Source organism: Coenobita brevimanus, chromosome 6 (genome assembly GCF_032717465.1).
Source record: "Coenobita brevimanus isolate Jiangsu-jjx chromosome 6, ASM3271746v2, whole genome shotgun sequence".
Lineage (NCBI taxonomy): Eukaryota > Metazoa > Arthropoda > Malacostraca > Decapoda > Coenobitidae > Coenobita > Coenobita brevimanus.
The window spans coordinates 55690279-55710838 of NC_136959.1; the positions used below are offsets into that span (position 1 = coordinate 55690279).

The 20560-nt window shown below is 42.7% G+C and overlaps 1 protein-coding gene across 4 annotated transcripts in view; it reads right to left on the reverse strand.

Annotated features, from left to right (window-relative positions):
- Positions 1 to 20560, reverse strand: part of Scm (Polycomb protein Scm) — a 142989-nt gene that overhangs the window by 87029 nt on the left and 35400 nt on the right. For 3 of the 4 annotated variants that reach the window (XM_080272345.1, XM_080272360.1, XM_080272352.1), the window contains exons 3-4: positions 19084 to 19232; positions 2504 to 2822 (exon numbers count right to left, since the gene is read on the reverse strand). In XM_080272345.1, the coding sequence (XP_080128471.1) occupies positions 2504 to 2822; positions 19084 to 19232 (468 nt within the window). The remainder of the gene's footprint in view (positions 1 to 2503; positions 2823 to 19083; positions 19233 to 20560) is intronic. The other variant, XM_080272369.1, reaches the window with a different exon arrangement.

The following is a 20560-nucleotide window of genomic DNA, read 5'->3' on the forward strand; positions in this document are numbered from 1 at the left end:
GCAGCTGGGGCTGATGAGGTGTATGCAGAGATTATTAAGTGTAGTGGAGAAAGCGGAATGAAGTGCTTGTTGGAGATATGTACGAAGGCATGGATGAGCAAACTGTGCCAGCAGAGTGGATAAAAGCCTGTGATTGTACTCCTGTACAAAAATAAAGATGAGCGAAGTGAGTGCAAGAATTATTGTAGCATAAGTTTACTGAGTGATGTAGGGTAGGTATATTGAAGAATTATTATAAAGAATGTAAGACAGATATCAGAAATCTCAGTGAGTGATGAACAGGGTGGCTTTAGGAGTGGCAGAGGGTGTGTGAATCAAATATTTGCAGTCAGACAGATAATGGACAAGGCTTATGAGAAGGACTGTACAGTGGACAAGGCTTGTGAGGACTATATAATGGCCAAGGCTTGTGTGAAGGACTATAAGAAGCATATGGCATTTATGGATCTGGAAAAAGCATACAACAAAGCAGACAAAGAAGAATTGTGGAAGGTTCTGCACATGCACGGTGTCGATGGTACGCTGCTAGGTGCTGTCAAGAGTTTTAATGATAGGAGTGAGGAATGTGTGTGGGTAAATTGGCATCTATGTGAATGGCTCAAAATCAATGGGTGTGCGACAAGATTCTGTAATGTCCCCATGGATGTTCAATAGATATATGGATGGGGTGATGAGAGAAGTAAAAACTAGAGTAATGAATGGTGATGGATGGAATATTTCAAATTGTTGTATGCTGATGTTTCAATGCTGCTTGCAAATACCAGACAAGACCTTGGTATAGTGCAGAGTTTTGCTGATGTCTGTGAGCGTCCTGCCTTGAGAGTAAATGTAGAAAAGGGTAAAGTGATGGTTACTGAGAGAGAAGGTGACTCCCAGTGTGATGTTACAGTGAATGGAGAGAGACTGGAATTAGTGAGAGTTCAAATACCTGGGTACAGTGATAGAAAAGAAAGGAAAATGTGCAAATGAAGTGGAAAGTAGAGTGACACAAAGAAGGAAGGTAGCTGGTGCTACGATGGCCCTGATAAGAAACAGAGGCTTGAATGTTGCACCTGCACAAGGCTTACATGGAGAAGTGTTAGTGCCAATTTTAACATATTGATGTGACACTACAGTGTGGCATGAAAATGAAAAGTCAAGAGTGAGAGCAGTGGAGATGGATTGCTAAGGAATGTATGTGGGGTACAGAGAGTGGAGAGGATACGAAATAATGTGATTCGTGAAAGATGCAGAGTGAGGAAGTCTGTGGACACCAGAATCGAAGAAAGTATACTAAGGTGGTATGGTCATGTGGAGAGAATGGATAACAATAGAGGGATGAAAAAGGTATATCTGAGCAAATCTGAAGGAGGGAAGAGCAGTGGCAGGCCAAGGAGAAGATGGAGGGATATAGTGGATAAGTGTGTGAGGAAGAGAGGTATGAAGTTGCTGAGGCTAGGGGACTGAGAGATCGAGCTGGCTGGATGAATGTTGTGAGACAAAGTCCATGATCAGGGATTTGGCACCCCTTTTTAACGTGACAGTGTTTGGACTGACTCTATCAGACACGTTTATGTGAAGCTACAGAATGTGGTGAAAGTTTCTGGTGTATCAGATACAGCCACGATTCCGAGGGCTTGAATGATGAGTGAACAGACGTGTGGCCCATTGGACTGGGCAAACTTGGGCTCTCTGGACGTTGTTACTCCTCATCCTGCCCTACGGAAGGAAAGGGGGTCTGGATGATGATGATGAGGAGGAGGAGGATAACAAATTCCATTTCCAATATCCCAATGTTTTGTTGAGACCCCTGCAAACAGAAAAGGCTGCTTTATGGTCTTAACCATTTTTTGGTCACTAAGACCTCAGGATGACCTGATCATGTTGACTCCCAAGATCTGGGCTCACATTCAGCTTAAGAGGATTTATCTGGCACCTCAATCACAACTGGTCCATAATTACAGCCTGTATGGTGTGGAGAGAGAAAAAAAAAAAAAGATTAACAACTCATATCCTTGACTTTGTCTTTACGAATTCACCAAATCCCACACCACCTTCCTCCTTTTCAAGTTAGCCTCTGTAGCACAGCATATGACCATCAGTTTTTTTACCTCATTAGATCCTATGATATCTAAATTTACTGTTGCTCAGTTCTTCACAAAGAATAATCAAATTAATTGCAACAGTTTAGATGCTGTATGTCCAAAGATTTAATTTCTAAATGTGGTTAGATGTCCTTCCCCAAAGATTGGCAACACTCTTTGCTCTAAGAGCAGGTCTGACCTCTGCCATGGTCAAATTTGCTGCTGGATACTGTGGGTCATGACTTGGTAGAACTTGTCTTAAAAAAAAACAACTACAGTGATTCATTCAAGGCCTTGCAATTTCCAACACACACACACACACAATAAAACAATAGAAAAACCTTAGTCCTTACCATTAAAACCAGCTGATCCTTGTCAACAAATATCCTCTCTCTCTCTCTTTCTCTCTCTGTCACACAAGCAAATGGGGTCGAATCTACCTTTCCTACCGGTGGGGGCTTCTGTGCCTCCCAGGGGATGACCATGTAGACCCTTATCCATTGGGGAGACTCCGTTCCCTGAGACTGGTGACATGCTGGAAGGCGGGGTAGTGGCAACTGAAGATGAAGATGCCAACCCAGCCTCCTCCTCAGCCTCTGCCTGTTGCTGTTGTTGCTGTTGTTCCCTCTCCTTTTCCTTCTTGGCCCAAGCTTTAAGGCACTCATTACTGCATACCTCTCTCCGCCGTCCACCCACTGTGACATCACACTTGACTGGGGTGGAGCGAATTACATTCTCGCAGTTGGCACATGCTCCCTGCTGTTGATTCAAAATTATAAAATTAATATGCAGTCAAAATCTTCACTGGAAGTCAATTAATGGATGCTTTTGGGCCTTAATATTACAACAAATTTAGTATAGTACCAAGAATGGTGATTTAGCATACAGTATGCAGTGATGTTAGAGAGTTAAGAGTTTTTTATAGTTTTAGTCTCTTGACCAAAGTCCATCTTTTTTACTCCATTACTCCTGCTGATCCCTCACCCTTACATACAAGTACCGCATATGGTATTACTACACATTCACACATACTCTATGTTCCTTTCATATTCTCTCTATACAAGCACTGTACACTAATAACTGCTCTATGCACACTTGATCAGAATATTACAAATTCACACAGTTCCTCTCTCTTTCTACAAGCATCTTATGCTCTAAAAATTACAAAGTACACATACTCCTTCTCACATATATGGTTCATCAGCAGTGTTTATGTGTAAATGTACTGAGATGTCCAGAAGTGAACACTTTTCACATGCTTCACCAATAATTTTTCCCTATGTTGCGTGAGTATACACAGTTGTCTTGATAGTGAAACTTTTGATACCGTTAAGGATACTTTATCTTGTCTTTAATGTCCTTTTAGGTCCATCAAATGGATTCATGATGTGCACGTGGAGGAATGCCAATTCAGGTCTTTCAGGACTAGGTAGTGTGGGCAAAGATGAGTAGGCAGGATAGGCTGGTATGATTGTAGGTGGTGAGGAACAATAATCATTTTCATAATTATTTTAAGTTTTATGTGTTTGCCATGCAGCGTGGATCAATGGGTTCACTTAACAGTGCTCCTTCACCAAGCTCTGTTCTGTGCCAGTTCTCTAGTAATACCTCTAGATCTGAGGTCAGCATAAAATACCTCATTTCCATGTCTTCCTCAATCTACCCCTCCAATGATGGCTCAGTACCTGCAAACTTCTCCACCTCCTTACCCAATTCCTAATGTCACAACCACAGATCACAGCTCTTCTCTTCCTGATGTTTAACTGGGAACCTTTTGAGCCTATTATTTCTCACCACTTTAGGAGCTGTGAACTACTTCTTCCATACTCTCTGCCATCAGAAATGTATCACCTTCATACAAAGTTCCCATGGGCATCCCATCCTCATCTCTGTACACTCAAACCGATGCACATCTTCCTCCTTCACTGCCCAAGTTTTAATAACACAAGTATTATACTTCTCACAAATGTGGCATAAAATTTTCTCTTACTGAAAGGGTAAGTCCCCTCTGTATCAAGTAAGGAAGATAACAGTCTACTTCCATCCACTCCTAAGCTCTCCCCTAACACCTAGATAGCAAAATTCCTCTACTCACTCCAAAGATTCATCTGGCAAGTGTGTCCTGACAAGCCCTGCCCTCTCTTCTATTTCACCCAATCACACAGTACACTCAAAGCCTGCTACATCTCCAGCCTCATGGCCTTTGGTTCCTTCTTCCTCGCATTAAAAAAAAAAAAAAAAAAAAAAAAAAAAAAGAAGCCTACCTTGAAGAATGAGAGAGAAAGCAAGCTGGAATAAAGGAGCTTGAAACAGTGTGAAATGGATCATAAAAGATGCTTAGAAAAGGGTGGGTGATGAGTGGAGAAGAGAGATGAATCATATAAGAATGATAACAAGAAATACTGTGACAGTGAAGGATGCCAGAGAATTTAAATAAACAGAGAGGTTGAGATAAAGTTTGGAGTGTAGGATGTTGTGTGCTGAAGGATGATGATACGGTAGAGAGCAGTATGCAGTTATTTTAGATGGTAACTTATTCAACCTTAACTGATCAGACAAAACAATTAACCAGATGCTAAAATGGCACTGATATTACTCTACAATGTGTCATCAAGTAAGAAGTGGCATATGGTAATCAATATTTTGTACATATAAGAGAGTTGGCCTGCAGTCCTAAAGGACCCGGGTTCAAATCCCACTGGGGCAGGGAACAGTTTAAGGATTTGAATTTCATAAATATCAGACTTTAAAGCAACGTTGGGTCTGGTTAGTACTTAGATGGGTGACCGCCTGGGAACACCAGATGCTGTTGGCATCCCTACGTCAAGTGGGGTTGGTGGAGGATTAGTGCCCCTCCCTGTAAAACAATTAACTCTAAGCCCTTGGCCACCCCGTCTGGGATACATGGCGTCTGGCAATGAATGAATGAATGAATGAACTAATCTACCAGGAGACCCGCCGACATGTCGTAAAAATACCCCCGCTAATACCAATACACCAGTCCTGTATGAGACAGCCCTGGCATTTATTCAGTATGGATGGTGGGTGTTAGCGCCGAAGTGGTGACATGTAGAGGTGTATGATACGTAGGAGGACTACTGGGCCTTGAAAGCAGGCTGTGAAGCCTATGCCCAGAGTCGGTCACATAAAAAAAAATAAAAATAAATAAAAATAAATAAAAAAAAAAAAAAAGCACAGTTTGAATAAGCAAACAACAGGGTTAATAAGCCAGGATTTGTGTCGCTTCACTACTTCATCACATGCATTTCCTGTAACAAGCATTCAGTTATCAAAGAACAGGAAGTCACACGAATGTCGGTGGAAAAATTAAGATATCTATCAGGAGTTCCAAGAGCAGGTGGGAATGTATGAAATGATCTGAGAACACTGTCACTTAACTGAACACTGCTACTATAAATAAAACCACCACCCATCATCCAAACCATTTTGGCACATCAGGAACACAGGAGCCCAGGATTAAGCTACTCAGTCCCTCTTAAAGCAAAGGTGAGCAGCCTCATTTGCCATTAAGTGGCATTATGTGAATAATAAACTCCAACCATCGATCAGATACAAACCCTCACAGGCTTTTTCTGGTTGGAGTGCCTTAACCCACTAAACCACCAGGCATCATCTGGTTATATGGTTATCACCCAATGTACAATAGTATATACATCAATTTAACTAGCACAGGAGCACAAAACGAAAGTGAACTGCAATCAGTAAAAACCCATATATTAGTGTACTGCACAGTAATCCCTCAGTTATCCGACATAATAGAGCCAAAGGCATATCCGGATACAGGCGACATCCGGATATGGAGCAGTATCCTCTACTGTAACCATAACCTACCTATACCCAACTTATATGTATAGTACCCCTCCTAATTTGGGTACTGTTCTCTGGTCTTTCAGCTGTATTCAGACATTAAAACACGAATGGGAATATCCAATGTAATGCTAGACACTAAGAAAACAACACATAAACAACAAAAATTCACAAATACCCTACCTACATGTACAGTCGTGGTCATAAATAATCACCTATCCTCCAGTACCCCCTGCCTCAGGCTGGCTCCTTTATGCACAGCAAGTCACAGTGGAGTAAGAGGGGCCAGAAAGAGAGAGGATGGTGGGTGAGGGGACAAGCGATGGTGCAGGGTTGGAGTGAGGGAGGGGAGGGAGAATGAAATGAAGAGTGGTGGTCACATAATTTGTCTATTTTCTTTCATTCAGGGCATGATATGAAGGAGTTAATATTCAGTAGATAATCCTGCGTAACACCTTGTATAGCAGCATCAGATAACATGCTTTAGATCGGTGGTGATATCAAGGGCTGGCTTGTGAGGTACATATACTGACGTGACAGATCAAACATTAGTGCAGAGCCTAAAGTTTCCATCACAAAACACTATTGCCTTGTCCACCAACTGATAACTAGCTGCTTTTGTCAGAGGAAACTATCACTCTGAGGTGATGAGAGGACGTTGGGGTTGTTGGGCTGCCATTCAAACCTATACTGGCATGGAGTCCAAGCAACAGATTATGATAGAAGTTATTATATCCATCCAAATGCACAGACATCAGATTTATTTACCTTTTATGCACAATTATTTTAAATGGCCTTTTCATATAGCGATGCCATAAAATAGTTGACATGATGGTGACTGCATAGAGGGAATGTATATCGAGAGGATGAACATATTTACTGTGGACACAGTAATGTCAAAGGGTGCGTATGATATTTAGTTCCAAAATTAATCACATGTAAGGGTACAGCACTTTTCTAAACAAACATTACGGAAGTCAGGGCCATCCAGATTCCATTCTGCGTCCGAAGTCAAAATATACGGATAAACACAAATATCTGGCTCTGCACAAATGTTTGATCTGTCACGTCAGTACAGTAAAAGCTCGATTATCCAGGTTTTGGTATATCCAGGCAGTGACTGAATGGTTCAGTGTTGCAGTAATACATAAAATTATCTGAACGACAGCTACAGTTTAAACAGCAAGCATCCAGTTGCTAGGGAGCGAGCCACGGGTAAACAAGCATGAGTCTACCTCTCACCCACACCTCCTGCTCACAACTTTATCACAAGGGTGGTGGGGTGGAGTTTGGTGAGGCGACTGATAACCTAACCTAACCTAGCATAACTACCTAATAATTTAACTTAAACCTAACCTACCTTAACCTGGGCTCCAGCTGGGAAATTGGGAAACAGAATCCACCTTTATGTATGTTTCTTCCGTTATGCCAGAAACAATCGTAGTTACGGCTTAAAGAATATGATGATAAGGGAGAAAATTTTTCAGCAAGAGAAGGTAATTTACCACCCACAAAATAGTCAGAAATATACAGGAAACAAACTAGAGCAGCGTTTCTTAACCTGAGGTGCTAGCACCCCCAGGGGGTGCTGAAATCAATTTTAGGGGGTGCTGGAAAATTCTGCATTATATTTTTTCTTACTGGATTTGCTTCTTTTTTTTTTTTTTTTTTTTTTTTTTTTTTTTTTTAAGACTAAAATAAACTGTCAGGCAGTACTTCACTTTAACCCTGCAGTAGTGTAGCAACTGCAGTCCCAGTAACCAGATATAGAGGGATGCTGGACTGAGACCTTATTACAAGGGGGATGCTGAGGTCGGAACAGGTTAAGAAACACTGAACTAGAGGAATATGAATTGAATTGGCTGTATGCTTCAGCAGATATGTTTTTTTTTTTTAATTAAATGCGAGGAAGAAGGAACCAAAGGCCATAAGCCCGCAGTAACAGTTCCCTCCAAGAGAAAAACAAAATACAACAGAGAGCCAAATTCAAGATCCGATCATTTTGAGATGCCTGGACACATTGCGTTTGAAAGACTGGAGATCACAGGCAGCAGGAAATACAGACAGAGGGAGACAGTTCCAGAGCTGACCTGTTGCATAAATGAAAGACTGGGAGTAACAGATAACTCTTGCATTAGAGAGTTGGACAGAAAAGGGATGAGAGTTTGCGCCACACGGGTGCTACGCGCCCGTCGTAGAGGTGAAGGAATGCAAGCAGACAGTTCAGAGGAGCAGTGACCATTAAAGTAGCGATAGAAAAGAGATAAAGATGCAACAGTGCGGCGAAGAGACAGAGGTTGAAGGGAGTCAGTAAGAGGAGGAGAGTTAATGAGACGAAAAGCCTTTGACTCCACCCTATTGAGAACAGCTGTATGTGGGGAGCCTCCCCACACATGAGAGTTGTACTCCACACAGGGGCGGATAAAACCCCTGTATAGAGTCAACAATTGTGCAGGGGTAAAGAAAGAGCGGAGTCTGCTTAGCACACCCAATCTCTTGGAAGCAGATTTTACAAGAGATGTAATATGATCTTTCCAAGATAAGTCCCGAGTAAATGAAACCCCAAGCATGTTCAAGGATGATGCAGGAGTAAGCTGAATATTATTAAACATTAGTGGGTGTACCTGTGGAAGATTTTGTCGGGTTGATAGGTGTAAGAACCGAGTCTTAGATGCATTAAAAACAACCATATTATTTTTACCCCAGTCAGAGATACGAGCCAAGTCAGACATTAGGTGTGCCATTGCCTCATCCCTTGTTTGTTGAAGTAACTGTTGAGATGGGCGTTGCGGGAACCGAATGGAAAGGTGAAGGGTGGAGTCATCAGCGTATGAGTGGATAGGGTTAGATGTACAGCTTAGATCATTGATGAATAATAGGAAGAGAGTTGGTGATAGGACAGAGCCCTGAGGAACACCACTGTTGATAGAACTAGGAGAAGAACGATGGCCTTCTACAACAGTGGCTATAGAATGACCAGAAAGGAAGCTAGCGATGAAGGGACAGATAGAAGGATAGAAACCGTAAGAGGGCAGTTTGGAAATTAAAGATTTATGCCAGACTCGATCGAAAGCCTTGGAGATGTCAAGTGCAATGGCAAAGCTTTCGCCAAAGTCCCGAAAGGAGGATGACCAGGAGTCTGAAAGGCTGGTGAGAAGATCGCCAGTGGAGCGTCCCTGACGGAACCCGTACTGACGATCGGAAAGAAGGTTGTGATAGGAAAGATGCCTTAAAATTTTTCTTTTGAGAATTGACTCGAAAACTTTTGAAATACAGGACACTAAAGCAATTGGACGATAGTTGGAGGGTTGGGAGTGGTCACCCTTCTTTGGGACTGGCTGAATGAGAGCAAACTTCCAGCAAGAAGGAAAGGTACAAGTTGACAGACAAAGGCGAAAGAGTTTGCCTAGGCAGGGTGTAAGCACAGAAGCACAGTTCTTGAGAACAACAGGAGGGACCCCATCAGGCCTATATGCCTTGTTAGTACTGCGGCCAGTGAAGGCAGAAAATACATCAGCTGAAGAAATTTTAATGTCAGCCATGAGGAAGTCAGAGGGGGGGAAGTGATGGAGGAACAGCACCGGAATCGTCTAAGGTGGAATTGGAGGAGAAAGTCTGTGCGAAGAGATCTGCTTTATCAGTAGAAGAAATAGTTACAGAGCCATCAGAGTAGAAAAGAGGAGGGAAGGATGATGAGGTAAAGTTGTTAAAAAGATTTTTGGCAAGGTGCCAGAAGGAGCGGGAAGAATTCGAGTTGGGGAGTTGAGAGCATTTTGTATGGATGAAATTATTTTTAGCAGAGCGAAGAACAGACTTAGCACAATTCCAGTCAGAAACGTAAAGTTGATGTGATTCAGGGGTGGGTTGGCTCCGGTACCTTTTGTAGGCCCTCTCCTTGTTGCAGACAGCATTAGAACAAGCATGATTAAACCAAGGCTTTCTTGCGTTAGTCAAAGGATATGAGAAAGGAATGTATGCTTCCATGCCCGAGAAAATAACCTCCGTAATGTGCAAGGCACACTCAGATGGCTCACGGCCATCGAAGCAATAATCATTCCAGGGAAAATCAAAGAAGTACTGCCTGAGGGCCTCCCAGTCCGCGGCTCCAAAATTTCCCTGGAGGGTCCACAGGCCGTACCAGAGTGATAGGGCAGGTTAAGGTGATAAGGTTGTGATCGGAGGAGCCCAACAGAGAGAAAAGATTAACAGAGTAAGCAGAAGGATTAGTTGTGAGGAAGAGGTCAAGTATGTTGGAGCTCTCTCCAAGGCGGTCAGGGATACGGGTAGGGTGCTGTACAAGCTGCTCTAGGTCATTAAGGATAGAAAAGATGTAGGCTTGTTCACCAGGTGGATCAGTGAAAGGAGAGGAGAGCCAAAGGTGGTGGTGAACACTGAAATCTCCTAGAATGGAGATTTCTGAGAAAGGAGAAATGGATAGAATGAGTTCCATCGTAGAAGTAAGATAGTCGAAGAATTTTTGATAGTCAGTAGAACTAGGGGATAAGTAAACAGCACAGATATATTTAGACAAAGAATGACAGGAAAGCCGAAGCCAGAGTGTAGAGAATTCAGAAGAATCGAGTTCAGGAACATGAAAGCAAGCTAAGTCGTTGCGTATATATACACAACAGCCACCTTTGGCTTTGAAATGACTATAGAGAAAGTAGGAGGATACAGAAAAGGGTTTGCTGTCAGTTGCCTCAGACAGCTGAGTCTCAGTTAGAAAAAGAAGGTGAGGTTTAGAGGAGGAGAGGTGGTGCTCAACAGAGCGAAAGTTAGAGGAATGGCCGCGAATGTTGCAGAAATGAAGAAGTGAGTCAGACAGTGGTTCCAGGCACCTCAAGTCGTCACCGGGAGAGGGGCGGATGGTGGGGGCATTTATGGTCCCCCCCCCCCCTGGGGACTCCGTGGCTTGGTGAAGAGACGCCATAATTTTTTACATTTTGGAAAGGGAAGTGTAGTGTGTACTGTGCATGTAGTTAGGTGTAGATAGTTAGAGAAATTTGTACTGGAGAGCATGCTGGCCTACTCTCTGTGTAACTGAGACACTGAAAAAGTTCAGCAAAGGGGGATGGTCAGGAACTAGTCCTGAAGGCTGATTAAACAGGAGCTCCAGCACTCCCTGTCATCAGCTTTCCATCCACCTCGGGAGTACTGCCCTGCTCGACTGGTGCTACAGTCTACTCTTGCCAACCTGCCTGATGTTTCCAGTCTGCCAGAATATGGGACATCTTGCCTCATTAGCATCTTGTAGGAAGATCACAAAAACTCCCTGAGATCCATTGCCTACAAGGCTGGCAAATGAAGCATCTGAAACGCACTCTATATAACAGTCGTCGAGCAGCCCCATTCTCGGAATGTACAGTAAAGTGTCGTGTTGTCAGTCTTCACCCTTGCGATCACTCTGTTGAGCCTAAGCAAATCTGTTATGGTAGCTTGGTTGCTAGTCACACTCAACTCACACAGATCAAAGGCAATACCTAGCTGAGTGCTTGTGGCAGTCCAACTGAGTTTCCCAATTAAAGGTCAGTACTCCGTTTTCTCAGACTCGGACAGCTCTCCAGATTTCACTGCTCACGATGTCTGCTCAGCGTGACTGGTTTCAAAGATGAAGCGTACTGGAATTGGTCAAGTGTTATGCTGCCATCGATGTTGGAGACGACATTTAGACCAACGTATTTGAAGGCTTTTGATTCCGAACTGCCGATGAGGAATATCTGACTCGAGCAGTTTATCACTTGCTGCCCGAACTCATGTGTACCAGCCCAAAGGAAGTCATCGACATAAATGCATACAATGCCTTTGACTTTGCTACTACTGCTCCAAGAGAACAGTGCTGAATCCAGTGATGACACTTTAGCTCTGAGACTCAACAATTAATCTTTTACATGCAGACACAAATGCCTAGCAGCATCACAAAGGCCGTAAACCGTTTTCTTTAGTCTCCACAGCTTACTGTTTGCATATTCAGCTGGAGGACGTAAATGAACAACTTGCTCGATGTCATTACCTTGCAGTAAGGCAGCTTTCACATCCATAGCGTGGCAATCCCATTGGTTGGTGGAAGCAAAAGAAAGTGCCAAACACACAGTTTCTTTTGAGCATGTTGGAGAGTCTTTCCGGAGATCCACTGTGTCTATCTCAAATCCTCTGGTGACTAAACGTAAACGGGCTTTAACAATCGGCTTTCCGTTTTTAATTTTTTCCATCACAACCCATCAAACTGTTATGGTATCTTGCCCAACATCATCTACTTCCTCATACACGTCATTATTCTGCCAGTTTATAATTTCGTTTTCCTTGGTGCATAATACATCCTCAGAGTTGAAAAGAACAAGCATTTCTGCACCATCATCAACTACTTCCCATGTGTTAAAATCATTTTGCAAATCCACCCAATCAATGTTGCCATCAGAGTCCCTTTTCAAATTGTAGCAGTGCTTGTATTTTCCAGTGATTTTACTCACCTGACTCACAATCCTTCCAGACACCAACTCTCCACTTTCTGAATGTATTCCCTTTATACGTTGACCAACAGAAACTTTGGGAGGCTGATTAACTGGAACAGAAATTGTGGGAGGCTGATCAACCAGAAATGCACCATTTTCTCGTCATCTGGTGGATAGTCATTCGACACTTGTGAAGAATCGTCTTTAGGCTTCTCCTGGACTACACTGTTTTTCTCATCACTGCTGACACTGCCCCCAACACAAGTGCACTCGCACGTAGACACTGCTGTGTCTCACCAGAATCTGTTTTCCATCTCTGCCTATTACATTTGCAGGACTGTGCCAGTCATGACTGTCATTTCTTTTGTAGAAGACTTCATCTCCATTTTGGATGTCGTTTAAGTCACTCGAACGTATGTTGTGCTGCAGAGCCCTAGCCAAATGTTCACCGAATTCAGTCTTTATAAACTCGTCTTGCTATATGAAGAGCGTTCAAATTGTCCCTCACAATTTTCGATGGTGATGTAGGTTTCAAGGCTGGATGGTCATTTGCATACACATTAGGCAGGCCATGGTTTTGACCAAAAACAAGTTGGTTGGGAGAAAAACCTGCATAGTTGGTGAGAGCATTGCTTGCCGATACTGCCCAAGCCAAGGCCACATCCAAGTCACACTGGCTATCAGCCATTATTTTCCTAACGATGTCACCAATGACTGCATTTTGACGCTCACATACTCCATTGCTCCATGGACTCTCTGCAGGCATCGTCATGATCTTGATATTGAAGGCCTTTCCCACCGCTCGCATTTCAGCATTGTTGAATTCACAACCATTATCTGTCAGAATTTTTCCAGGTGTGCCAAACACATCAATCCAGCTCCAAAATACTCCCTTGATAATGATGGTCACACATTTTCCACAATTACTATTGCAGTGCAATACTTGGTTGCCAGATCAACAAGGACTAAGAAATAATGCCTTCCTCAAGCTTTCAGATCCATGGCTATGGCTTGGTTAAACTTAGATGCCATGGGCAAACTGACTATGGGTAGGAACTTGGTTTTCCTGAATCTACAACCACTGCACATGCATCAGATACAGCCTTGATAGCCCGCTCCACTTCTGAACTTTTAATTCCAGCATCTGTAGTAAGTTTAATTAGTTTCGCCGACATTGGGTGTCCAAATTGCCCGTGAAGCTTCAAAGCTGTTTTTTCTACATCGTCCCCAAGAGATACCAGTGTGATCGTTTCACAAAACTCTCGGCCTGGTCATAAAGAAACTAGAAGCAAGTAATGGCCTGAAGATGAGAACTTCAAATTAATAACAGTCCCACAAATTTTGACCTGGTCACTTTCATAGTTCATCAACATATTTGCTCTTTTCATGGAATGTTTGCTCAGCAGCATGGGAATATTGCAGTTCACAACATCAGTCACAACGGTTGCACGCATATTTCCAAATGTAGCAGGGCAGAGTAACACGTTTGATGGAAGAAACTATGACGCCATCAGCGAAAGTAAACACTGAGGACGAGTTTTCTTTCATTATAACTTCACGTTCATAATCACTGAGCTCACTCAGATAGCAACTGATCCATTCAACTCCACATACAGTTGTAAAACACCATGTCTTGAACGGTACATCCCTTAGATCACTGAGCTCACTCAGATAGCAACTGATCCATTCAACTCCACATACAGATGTAAAACACCATGTCTTGAATGGTACATCCCTTAGATTCTTCTACTAGCGTCTGTAATTTACCTCTACTAGCGGCATCATCCGCATAGCCCATAAATAAAAACAGATGCACTGTTTCAGAATCTTCTTCACGACTGCCGTTATTTTCGTATGCATCCGGACAGTCACGTGCCCAATGAAATAGAGAATCACATAATAAACACCTCAATACCTTTCCGTCAGGCCCAAACGGGTTCTACCTCCTGCCGGTGGATAAGCATTGGGAAATTCTAGCAGATACGGATGAATATCAGCCATCACCATGACCTCGTTCACATACTACACCACCCCGAAAGTGTCCTTCCTCCTCAAGTACATCTAACGTAAAACGTTTCCTTACCCCGACTTCGTCACTTGAAAAGACTGGTTCACTCCTCATCTCACTGGGAAACACCGACACATAGTTCTGCCCACAAATTTCACCAGCGAAAATATGATTCAGGGCAGATTTCATATTTTCGGAAGTTACCTCAGTTATCGCGGACATCCCTAGTTGTTGCTCTCTATCTGAAAGTTTGCATGAAGCCAGAAGCATAAAAACCATCAAAGAATTCTGCAGTTCCATGTCCTGCTTCATAAATTTGAAACAGACATGCTCAAATTCCACCACGAACTTATGAATGTTCATATCACCGGCTCTCATGAAGTTGTACAATTCATGAAAAGCTGCAAACTGCTGACGCCCTTTGTCCATGAGAAATAAACCGTCTAGTTTGTTCAACAAGGTCAGAACACCATTATCTTGTTTCAAATCAGCAGTGTCAATTTCTAAAGATGCCACCCTTGCTCTTCCTGATTATGAAAGGCGAATGGCTAGAGCTTGCTTCTTTTTCGGTAAGTCCGTCAGTTCGCACCAAATGTTGATGTCCTTCTTCCAACACTCATTGGCAAAATAATTTCCAAGTTTTGGAGGTCACTTAGTTGAGCACAATGCCATTATGTTCGAACTATGCTCTGCTACCAGTATTAGAATGTGAAACAACCGCACTAACCAGCTTCACACCGCCAACTGACCGGGCCTCGCCTGCACACCACAGGACACTTCCGGTGACGTCACCACTCAAGGCATAACAGAAGTGTGTGCGCACATACACACTAACAGCAATGTGCACTAACAGGGGAAAAACCAAGTCACAAATCATGTCTGGTGAGTAAGGAGCCTGCCAGACCCACAGGATGTCATGCTTTGCCAAAAATTTTCGAATCAGCAGAGAAGAATGGACAGGGGCATTGTCATGGTGCAGCTTCCAACTTACTGCTTACCAAAGGTCTGGTCTCTTTTGCCGAACAGTGTCTAAAAGACGATGGAGAATGTCGAGGTAGTAACGTTTGTTGACAGTCTGACCTTCTGGTGCGTATTTGTGATACACAGCACCTTGGTAGTCGGAAAAAAAACTGTTGACATGTGAGTGCATTTCAACTTCCTGCATACCTGTTGTCCTTTTACTGGCTGAGGAAACCCTGCATACATCCACTGGGATGGCTGTGCTTTGGTTTCTGGGTTGTACCTGTACACCCAAGTCTCATCTCCAGTGATAACAATCTCCAGAAAGTCTGGATCACAATATGCACACTCTAAAATGTCTTGATCAAAGTTCATCCAAGAGAAGAGATCAAGAGAAATGCAACGAAGCACCTGCAGGAGATACCGAAAACTGATTTTGAAATAATGCTTCAGGCAGCGGAAAGAATGCCGGCCTACGTGAGTCAAGTCAGACGGGGGCCTACTTTGAGGGGGATTAGTCTCCTAGCTCAACAGGTTAGCTACTGATTTTTTAAGGGCCTAAGGTCAAATACTTTCTGAAAAGACCCCACAGACACCACCTAAAGTACTTATATTTACAGTAATACCTCGATATACAATACCCCTACATGTGATACCCCGGCTTAACGATGGGGGTAGAAACACAGCAATCCCTCCAAATCCGAACGTATAAAACCAAAAGCATGTCCGTGACTTGGGTTTGTCCGGGTCTTGGGAAAATGCCCCCTGGACAGGTACTTATGGACCCTAACCCAATCTAACTTTGAAAACCACCTAAATAACTCCCTACTGGACATTCACAGCACTCTTTTTTTTTTTTTTTTTTTTTGACTCTGGGCATAGGCTTCACAGCCTGCTTTCAAGGCCCAGTAGCCTCCCATGTACCGCACACCTCTACATGTCACCACTTCGGCGCTAACACCCACCGTCCATATTGAATACATGCTAGGGCGGTCTTATACAGGACTGGTGTATTGGTATTACCGGGGGTATTTTTACATGTCGGCGGGTCTTCTGGTAGATCAGTAAAGTCTGACTTTTATGAAATTCAAATCCTTAAACTGTTCCCTGCCCCAGTGGGATTTGAACCAGGGTCCGTTAGGACTGCAGGCCACCTCTCTACCGATTGAGCCACCGCCTCCCCCAAGACCCTATTCACACAAATATGGGACAGAAAGCATGAAATTAATGAAAAGGAACCACACAACATGGAATCAGAAGTATGGAAAATATTTAGCAGTGTACTGGGTACTTACAACATATCCGTGACCGTCACGAAGATTAACCCGCCTCCTCTAAGGCTCTGACAGTGGTGAAAATGTTCTTGAAGCACGTACAGTAATCCAGTGTTGTGCTGCACTTAATCCTTTACACTGTGAATTATAGCTATTTAACACTGCACATTCTGTTCTTACTTGCGCCACGCCAGTCTGTACTCTGCACTTAATCCTTTGCACTCTGAATTATAATTTCTTAACACTGCACAACACTGTAATTTCCCATGTGGTCTAGTGGCAAGGTATAGCAGTTTATTCAATGTTTATTCACAAAAACAAGCACATGGGGCAGCCAATGCGATGAGCATCGTCACGATGGTAGTCAAGAGGGAACTGGGGAGAGGAGGATGCAGGGGGGCATTCGATTATGAGCGAAAACACAGCCGTTCGGTGCCGCGTGCCAAGTTCAAAGTACGGTTGAAAACATGTTGGATTTTTTTTTTTTCTTTTGGTTTCCAAAGAACCGAGTCCAAAATGTCCAGGACTTGGGGTGTCTGCGACTTATAGGGAGTACTGTACCACCATACCCCACCTAACGATGGCTAAACCCCAGTTTAACCCATCACATCCGGGGGTTGTTTTCACCACCCAAACCACCAGCAGGTGTTTTTCTTAAAAATCTATCTATCTATCTATCTATCTATCTATTGCCAGACGCCTCAATCCCGTTTGGGGTGGCCACAAAAAAATCGCCTTCAAGTCGCCCTGTCCCCTGCCATTTCACTGCCCTGCTCCCAACTCACACCCCCCTCTCTCATATACCTCTCCACCCCATCCCTCCACCTCATCCTTGGCCTCCCCCTCCCTCTTCCCCCCTCCACCTCACTCACATACACTCTCTTCGTCAGTCTTTCACCCTCCATCCTCTCCACATGGCCAAACCACCTCAGTGTGTTCATCATAACGCTTCCTATCACATCCACATCCACACCACAACGCTCCTTTATATCCTCATTTGTCAGCCTGTCTCTCCATGTGACTCCACAGGCTCCTCTTAAATAACTCATTTCCACTGCTCTCACTCTTGACTTGTGTCCTTCCAACAACGTCCAAGCTTCACTTCCGTACGTTAGAGTTGGTATCACAATACTGTCATGTAGTAACTTTTTCACTTCCATGCTCACTTCCCTGTTTCTTATCACTGCTTTCAAAGAACCAGCAACCTTTCTTCCCTGCTGTACCCTTTCAAGCACTTCACCCTCCAAACCTCCATCCTAACTCATCACACTACCCAAGTACTTAAACGTACTCACATTTTCCAATTCCTCACCATCCAACCTCGCTGTACATTCACTAACTTCACCTCTCCCAAAGACCATCACTTTACTCTTCCCTACATTCCCTTTTAGAGTCCGTTTCTTACACACTCTCCCAAACTCATCCACCAAGCCTTGCAGCTCCCCTTCATCTTCACTCAACAACACAGTATCATCTGCAAACAACAGTACAGGGAGTTTCCAAACACTATCCTCTCTCACCAGGGCCACTCCAACATCCACTACCCTACCTTGTACCTCTTTTATTACCCCATCCATGTACAAATTAAAATCACCATTATTTAAACCATAATTTGTCAGCTAAACCTATACTATAAAATTAAGGTATAATATGCTATTATAATATGATGCAATACTCATAATATTAATACAATAACAGTAATACCACAAAACACTAGATCATGTATACATGACACCCTGATGTCCCCTGGTCGTCAAGTATACATGCCACCCAGACGGGAGGGGTTAAAGATGGGTTTTGATTTTTTAAAAACGATTTTGATAACTTTAGACTAAAATTGTGTGTTTAGGTTGATTTATAAACTGTTTTCAGACTAAGATTAAAGTATTTTAGCCAAAAGTGGGGTGAACATTGTCATTTTGGGGCAGTTTACTAAACTTGATTTTTTCCAGACCTATATTTGACAATTTTCAGATTTTATTTGTTGGTTTTAGTGAGTTATTTACAGGTGTTGGGCTTAGGTCAGCTTCTTTTACAGCTGTTAGGCCATTTAGATTGGCTTTAAACTTGTTTCTGGGCTCATTTGGGAGGGTTTTGAACTTGGTTGGGGTGGGGGGGAACCCAAGGCTGAACAACACATCCCATTACTTTACATGTTAAATCTACCCCAATATACAATGGGTTTTTCCGTAACCAATTGCATGGTTAAACTGGGGTATATCTGTACCTCTCACTGAAGGATCAGAAAAGTACTGTAAACATCCAACTGATGGTTATGTAGCTAGTGATTATCAACATACTAATATTGCATGAAGTGCATAAGTTTCAAATGCAAGAGGTACAGTACAGTATTTTGGGTAACTTGCAGAGGTATCCTGTATTTATACATGGGTTTCCATGGTACTCAGTGGTTGGTATTTCCTCTCTTTACTCACAGATTTTCCAGATATAAGTTAGTGTTTAAGTCATACAATGACTTTTGAGATATTCACATGGCCCACCTTCATGAGAGCCTTCCTGTACTCGGAGAGGCACATCTCCGAACAGAACTCCCGCTTGCCTGAGCTGGTCGGGAAGACATACTTCAGCTGCGATTTCACCTCTGAGCACCAGGTACAAGTGCGAGGGTTCCTTGCAGGGCGACCAGGACCTGTCAACAGTTATTATAAGTCTCAGTAAGCTCTGTATCTATATCTGCATCTGTCTCAAATTACTGACCATAACATTAGCTGTGCAAAGAATAACAAACACCTGTTGTAAAATAATAAACTAAAATTATACAATATACCAGTCAATACACTGCCTGGAAGATGATAACAATCATCATCATCATCTCAATCCCAAGTCCTACCAAAGAGAGCAGGTGAGGCAGGCTCTTGAAACCAAGAAAAAGTACACAAACCATGAGCACTCCAACACTATGCCCAGTGAAATGGGCTATACAATCATTCACAAATTGTTCAAGTCTTTGAAATCCTGGCTCCACACTGAACATGTTTAAAACATTCATAGAAAAATAACAATACAAGGGTGGTCCTGATGTTACGAGTAGCTACATTTATGGAAATCTGCTTGTTAAGTGAATACTCATGTAAAAGATGACATAGCCTGTGGGAAAAGGGGAATTTAGTGTTTGACCACTCCCAACTCACAGCTATGATGTTATGTAAGGTAATTTTAAACCAGAATAAAGGTTAGTTCTATCTAAAACATAAAAAATTAACATATGACCTACAATAATGCATATCTACTGTAATGGAAGCATAAAGATCCCCCAGAAATGTCACTGGAATTACAACCACATCCACAGACTCTATGGCTAGCAACTGTGTATAACTTCAAAAGGTAAACATGAGTGGAGTAACCTTGATTAATAATATCGGTACATCAACTAAGCAGTATACATTGTTATGAATACAGGTGCATATTTCACAAAAATTAAGCTCACACAATTATCATACCTAACTTTGTACATCAACACGTAAACTCATCACACACAATTAGAGCCAAATCATTCTAACCCTGTGTATGCTGTCAAAGAACAAAAATCAATCCCACAAACCTTTTCACACTCATGCACTAAATGTGACAAGTCATGAATTTTACTGCTCCTTCATCATTAACCTCTTAATAGTTTGTATCATTTTCCAACAACAGGCCTACCTACATCATTAACAAAGACAACTCATTTTTCTGACTGTATAAATGTGACCTTCCTCTCATTTGCATGAAGCTCCCATACGACATGCTACTTCATCCAATATTTTTTTATTTCCTTCTCCAGTAAATGTTTTTCTTGTGTTCTTAGCACTTTCACTGCAAGAAGAAGAACTTTTTCGGTGCTTAGGTAAGTTAGTTTGGAACCACATGGTCAGAGTTCTGGGATGAAATGAGGAACATTAAAAAAGTAATAATAAAAAATAAAAAAGCTTCTTGACACAACAGTCAACACACCAACTAGGCTGAGGCAGGCACGTA